The 7,270-nt window shown below is 38.7% G+C and overlaps 1 protein-coding gene across 6 annotated transcripts; it reads right to left on the bottom strand.

The window, feature by feature from the left end:
* Positions 1-486: 486 nt before the first annotated feature.
* On the bottom strand, positions 487-7,067 carry LOC142639169 (uncharacterized). 6 transcript variants are annotated; one of them, XM_075813288.1, is made up of 6 exons: positions 6,673-6,812; positions 4,632-4,709; positions 4,380-4,537; positions 4,121-4,225; positions 3,066-3,869; positions 487-2,119 (listed from the first exon to the last, which is right to left on the bottom strand). In XM_075813288.1, the coding sequence occupies exons 5-6, from the start codon at positions 3,825-3,827 to the stop codon at positions 578-580; spliced, it is 2,304 nt and encodes a 767-aa protein (XP_075669403.1). In that variant the 5' UTR covers positions 3,828-3,869; positions 4,121-4,225; positions 4,380-4,537; positions 4,632-4,709; positions 6,673-6,812; the 3' UTR covers positions 487-577. The 6 variants fall into 6 exon arrangements, with proteins under 6 accessions (XP_075669403.1, XP_075669404.1, XP_075669402.1 ...); XM_075813289.1 differs by having other exon boundaries at positions 4,121-4,219; XM_075813287.1 differs by having other exon boundaries at positions 3,066-4,225.
* Positions 7,068-7,270: the final 203 nt, after the last annotated feature.

Here is a 7,270-nt window from a genome sequence, read left to right as displayed (position 1 = left end):
CAAAAACTGTCTTATAAAAAACCAATGGATTGTATCAGGTAGACTCCAAGTCTGAAAAACAACAATTGTCGAATTTCAGTGGTCCAGATCAGACCCAAGATTTAACAGCAATACAGAGCACCCAGAAGAACTATACTTATCAGAACACTCAGTGGGTTAGGCAGTTCCAACCCATGTCCTTCCAAGGAAAGCCTATATGAAATTTCAAAGCTTTCAGTCACTACTCGAATGCAAGGGCAAATGCAAAAATAGTAGGCGATAATGTTTTACCTTGTATTCTAATGACGCGCATTCCTTGCAAATATTTCTATAAAGAAACTAAAAGATTTGCTAAGTGGAAGTGAAGGTATTGATTTCCAACATTAACTTGATGATACCACGAACAACTTAATTAGATTGATTAGTATACAATAAAGCTAACATCACAAGATGTTTAAATTCACAACAGATTTTACTAAGAACCATGACCCACAGGGAACAAGAATATATATATAAGAACTCTTGGCTCATTAAAATTAGGGTAATGATTAAAACTATTACCATTACAAAACAAGAAAATTATAATGTGTGATGCTACTTACAAAGTTGCCATTAACATGGCTCGAATTTTAGCTCTAAGATCATCAGAAATCTCAGTGGTTTCAGAGGGCTGAGATGGGGCCCCTCCATCTTGATATGATTTTGATAATTCAACAGAAGCTTCCCGACTAGCAACATCTCCCTGACTAGCTTTTGATTGATCTGATTTTGTTACAATCTCTCCTTCTTCCAAGTCCATTTCTTTGTCAGACTGAGATTTCCTATGCCTAACAGATCTGCTTCGGTGTTCATGCTCATCATCAGAGCTATGATGCTTACGTCGTCGAGAGTGCCGACGTTGATCATCAGAGGAACTATCATGTTTACGTCGATGTTGGGAACGCTGATGCTCATTATTGGAGAGAGTATCATCCTCATCCCGATGTCGAGAGTGCTGATGCTCATCATCGGAAGAGTCATGCTCATCCTGATGTCGACGATGTTGAGAACGCCGATGCTCATTATTGGAGGGAGTATCATGCTCATCCCGATGTCGACAGTACTGACGCTCATCATCAGAAGAGTCATCATACTTACGCCGATGTCGAGAATCTCTGTCCTTAGAAGAATGTCTTTTCCGGTGCTTATGCCTTTCCCTACTGTGGTGTGAAGACCGATGAGACCGGTGCTTTTTCCTAGTGTGCTTGTGAGCCCTTTTATCCTCCCCTTCTTGTTCCTCCTCTATTTCCTCTTCTTTATCTTCCTCAACTTCCCCTTCTTCTTGTTCTTCTTCATGTCTTTTAGATCTGGACCGGTAACTCCTCTTAGATCGCCGTTCACTATATTCATCAACAGAAATTTTCTTTTCAGACTTCTCAATCTTATCATCAACATCGATTGGAACTGAACTGCCTTCTCTTTCTTTGCCCACAAAATTTTCAACCTCAGTACCTGATCCAGAAATTCCAGACCCTAATGGTTCTGCTGATAAGCCACGCAATGATTCCGTTTTCAATGGTGCAGCTCCACTTTTTATCATGACTGCAAACATCTTCGCCCGTTTCAATCTCTCAGCCTTCAGCTTCTGCTCTCTTGTCAGGCATGCTTCAGAGGAGTCAGCCTCACTTGCAGCTGCAATAGCAGCTGTCTCTGCAATAGCCTTGGCAACAGGGACAGAAACACTAGGCTCCCCCTTTTGATCTGGCTTTGAAATGGAACTTTGGTGTTGAGATGAACGGAGACTCCCAAAACTTGAGGTGTGTCCACCATCACTGCTAGGGCCTCGACCAATACCATTTAATGATGTCTTAGGAAAATTTTCTAAACTAGGATTCTTAATGCCCCTTGTGGCAGCCTGAAGAATTGCAGCAGCCGAAGCTGCATCGATACTTATTCCAATTTGTGGCTCAGTGGCTTTGGAAGGAGGATCCTGCCCATCCTTCTTTGATTTGCCAATAAACATCTTAAACTTCTCTTTCCTGTCATATGGCATATCAAGATCAGCAGATCCTCTGGACAGAGTATCACCTTCTTTTGGTACGGCAGTTTTCTTCTCCACCTGATGCCCCATTGAATCAGAGCCCTTGCCAGGTAATTTCAACTGTAAAGAAAGGACCGACAAAAGATATCAGTTAGCAAAAACAGTCAGATATATCATGGTAGCTGAGAGCTTCTAACTCGAAAATATTTATCCAAAAACAACAGATTCAAACCCATTTTGATTTGAATTTCATGGATTTTATAGGTCAACTAAATTTGAGGTCAAAGAAAAACCCATGGAATTTTTTTAGTACATAATATGTCTCCAACAAAACAAAATATATTGAGATAAGTACAACAAAAATTCAATATGATAAACAACATCAAGGTTACAAAAACTTCATAACTTTTTTGTTTGTAATTACATAAGGGTGCAGTGGCTCTTGAATCCATGACATCACGCTCCACCAGTCCACCTTGCTCTCACAAGGGGAAGAGAATCCATTTGAGCAGGTCATTGGCCATTACAACAAACCACAAAACTTTAGGACAATGATATTGGCATTTGAAGTCAAATTAAAAACAGATAGAATTAAATATAGGTGCTCTCCTCAAATATTAAGATGTATCCTTTTGTCACTGGATTTTCCGTTTAGCTTTTAAGTTTATTTGCTTATGTGCAGTTTTTGAAAGCCTCACTTTTTCTAGGTACAACCATACTTTAACCAACTTTCAACAAAAAGCCAAATAAGTTGGTGCCAAACATATTCACTCATTAATCAATAGTACTTACATGGTACGCACAATGCACACTGAAAAACATTAAAAGGCAACAAAATAATATGATTTATAGAAGCAGTTTGACATGAAACCAAACTTTTGCACCAAATAGACAGAAAAAAACATATTTATCAAGCAGCAGTTGTACAAATTATGCTTATAGCACATTCTTCCTTTTCTATATTCTTGCAAATGGCAACCCATAAACATCATTTTATCAACAAGAATCTCATGGATTCATGGAAACGGCCTAAAATTAGTTGAGCACAAGGAACAGATAACCGTACCTCTTTAGCTTTCTCAAGAGCTTTTAAATAATAAGGGTGGTATTGATTGGATGGCAGAAGGAACGGAAATCTTCCATGTTTTTGATCCTGTTCCACAAGAACAGCTTCAAATTGTTTACCGTTTTTCAGGATGAACTCGACTATCTTGTCAACCACTCTCTTTAAATCAGATGGAGGCTCCACAATAGGTTGTTCAACCTTGGGTGTGCTCAGCAAAGAAGCCTGTGATTTGTCCCCAGCAGTGCAAAGTGAGCCCAAGGCATCAGCTTCTTTTCTGACCCCACTCCTAGTTCCAACCATAACTGTACTGATGGAACGATTCCGTTTTATTATAGGAGCTTTTTCTTTCAAACTCATAACTGAACCCTTGGCAATCGCCACATCTTTCCCAGCTACATTTACAGAAGAGACTGCCTGCACTGATCCATGAGAAACAGTAACATTACCAGCATTGACCGCTTCCTCTAAATCATTTCTTTTATATTCAGGAATTTCCTCAGTTGCACCATCCTCATCCTCTCCAGACCCATATACAGAACCAAGGATAGACAAAGCACTACCAGCCTGATCGAGACCAGCATTATTCTTTTCTACTAGAGATTTGTCATCATTGTCAGGCTTGAGAAGTTCTTGGTGATCAACAAGAAACCGAAAGTAGGCATGGAGATGATGATCTGGCATCAAGAACCCAAATGTTGGGTTGTCCCCCTGTTTGACCCTCAAAACAATTTCTGACTGACCACCATGTTTGCTAACAAACATAGCAGTTCTTGCAATGATCTGATGAACCTTCTCTGTTGGTGGCTGGAAACACAGACAAAACAAATAAAAAGTTTTGTTTTCAATATGTGAATTTTGCATAGCAAAGTGTCCGAAAAAATAGAATTCTTATAGCCCAAGATTAGCGCATTAAATCTGACATATATCTATATGTATATATATGGATAACCATAACGAGCAAGAAACAGACTCCATGTAGATATGCCTCATCCAACTTGCTGTCGAGTACTAAAGATTCCTGACAGAGAAACAATTTTCTATCATCCTAATCCCACCTGCACGGCCCATTTGTCATGACATCAAAAGGAAACAAGGTGCCCGTGATGGCAACCTTGGGTCACAACTCACAAGAAGTCCGTCCCTGCTCCGAGCATCTGAAACTTAGACATGGTAAGCCTTAGAATAACATATGCACCTTAGTCAATTAACATTTGGCCAGACTGTTCAATTATCCAAAAAAAGAAAACACAACAATATTCAGATAATACTAAGGAAGTAAAAGGTGAATGGTATATACAGGGGCAGGTTACTTACTAGGTTTTGAAGTAAGCTCTCTGGTACTTGGAAGGGTGGACGAAAACCAGACTCAGCATCATTATTCTTTTGCTCGATTGCTTCATCAGTGTTCCCATATGAAAAGGCAACAGCATTATAGCCACCAGCAACTACTGGTTTGGTACCATCTTGTAAATCTGGAAACAAAAATATTAAATCAAATCTCAAATAGACTTTTGTGCCCATAAGGTTGTCATAAATACATCAGTGGGAGAAGGCAAAGACAAGAACCTAAAAAATGACACACTGAGGCAAGAATACTCTAAGTAGTCTCTCTGAGCTTGAAACTGTTGCAAACTATACCACATCCTGCAAATGGGGAAGTGTGTGTTGCTAAAAATTATAATGTCAATGCAAACAAGCAGCTAAACCCATCACTCAACAGAACTTTATAGTTTCAATGGGGGTGGGATGATTTGAACCCCAGATGTCTCCATTAGAAACACCATGAGATGCTAGTTGATCTCCCCATCACTCAGAAAAATTGCAGTTGAAAAGAGAGAGCACTACAAAAATGTTTCCCCTCCAGAAGGAACTCTCAATTCACCAAAATATTATATTCACCCAAGAACATATATAATATCATATAAGATGGGGCATTATGCCCAGTGGCAAAAAGTCTAAGTAATATAAAATAACAGAAAAATTAACTTATGAACGTTAGTGTATAAGCCCCACCCATGAGGCAACAGTACATAACAACCAGCCACCCGGCCTTTCCCTTCTTTTCTTTTGTTTTGTTTTAACTGGTAAGTCTCTCTCTCACACACACAGGATTTTGAATAACTATAAAATTCTAATGGAAGGAGGAAGTATCATTTAGACAATAACTCTTGAATCTTTCCTCTTGGAACCTTAGAATGGCAACACCAAAATGTTCAACAATAATCAAACAAGTATTACAGAGTATACCCTGAATTTTCCAGCTAAATCCCCAACACCCCCCCCCCCCCCCAAAAAAAGAAAAAAAGAAACTGAGTTGACATTGCACCACATTGCACCACTAACAATCATATCCAGGTGATTAAAATCCAAGGTCTGTCAATTCCTTCACTTCTATAACTTTTATATCTCCTTTTTCTCCTTGATCAAAGCATAATATTTTGTACGACATGGAACCTCCCAACCCCAGTGGCACTGAAGTAAACCTAGGATACCGGCAACCACCCTTAAGCCACCTATATCAAGTAAGTAACAACTCAAACACGAGACCTCAAACTTGGTACACCAAGGCTTCACCATTAGAGCTAGCCCTCACAGAAATTCAACCCTATTTCAATCAATCAGGTCCTAAAAACTTACTTTTGGGGAAAAAGTACATCGTAAACCCTATACTTTAGGGGTCGTTTAATATTAAACCCTAAAGTTTAAAACTTACAAATTAAACACTGTAGTTTTAATAGTGTGAAATTGAACCTTGAACTTTTAAAATATGATATCAATTTATACCCTTAACAAACCCAAAAGTCCAAAGTTCTAAGTAAAACTAGTGAAACTGTAAGGTTTAATCTGTAACAGTTTTAAACTTTAAGGTTTAGTGCTACTTTTGAAACTATTGGGTTTACTATCAAAACTACCCATAAATATTGGGTTCAAGACATAATTTGCCTTCTTCTTTTTTTAAATACATTTGCAACTCTATCATTCCACTAATTAAGCCTAGAACATGTACAACTAACACTAAAAACGCAAGGAAATGATCCCTCCCATTTAAATCCTCCAATTTTAATCCAAATGTAAGACAAGTAGCATTTAAAATTCCTATGTAAGACATAAAAAAAACAAAAAAAAAGTCATGGAGGGTTTAAACAATTCTTCTACAACCACAACTTTTTGCCACAATTTACTAAAGTGGTCGGCTATGAGCGGTAAACAATCACTTTCAAGTGGATTCAGCCACTTTTTCTCCATTACTCACCGTCTACCATGTCCCAGTTTGAGTTAAAACAAAAGTTGTGGAACAACACTAGTGTCTCTAGACTTTCTCGGATCAAATGAGAGGATCTTATCCCAAAAAATACATACATAACCATGTCGTCACCACAATAACACAAATTTAATCCCTAAAATAATATTAAAAATAAAATAAAAGCTAAAACCTAGATCCACCAAAGCCTACAGAACCATTGGAGAAAGGTTATAATGAACAATCTAATTTCATCCAATTCAACGAATTTCATTTCCATCATCTTCTTCATTTTCAAGAATTAAACAATTTTTAATTAAAAAAAAATAACAATTAAAAGCAAAAATCATGCCGTAATTGTTTTACCTTGTTCCTGATCTTCATCGGACGGCGACGGTAAATCGAGGTAACGCTCGCGATCGAGCTCGGAGTCGAGCGAAGGATCTTCGGAGCGGTGGTGACGGCGGAGCTTACGCGGCGGCGGAGGGCTGGAGAGGAGGTGGCGCACGTCGTAGCGGTCGATGGAGAGCGAGTTCCACTCGACGAGGGCGTCGCTGGTGTTGATGAAGGCGGCGGTGGCGTCGTCGTCGAAGAGCAGCGCGTGGCGCCCCACCACCTCTAGATCCATTCTGCTCTGTTCTCGACCCTCAGATTAGATCAGATATTGTGTAGCCAAAGCCACGGAGAGAGAGAAAGAGACAGAGAGGGTTGGTTTCGAATTGGAAAAAAGAATTGTGTTTTCTGCGAATGGCGTTGCGGATGGGATATGATATATATACCTCTGTTTATTTTCTCTTTCTTTAATCACAAGATTCACGACGTTATAATGGTTGTTGTAACCCGACTTTTAGGAGTTGTTTGGATTGTATTTTCAAACTCATTTTCAGTTTTTAAACATTACACATATTTTTAAATAATTATTTTTAGTTTTTAAACATCGCATGTATTTTTATATACTTTTTCA

The sequence above is a fragment of the Castanea sativa genome, chromosome 6, assembly GCF_040712315.1.
Source record: "Castanea sativa cultivar Marrone di Chiusa Pesio chromosome 6, ASM4071231v1".
In the NCBI taxonomy this organism is placed as follows: domain Eukaryota; kingdom Viridiplantae; phylum Streptophyta; class Magnoliopsida; order Fagales; family Fagaceae; genus Castanea; species Castanea sativa.
Note: the sequence above shows the minus strand (reverse complement) of the source record. Positions and strands in the feature narration are given on the sequence as shown.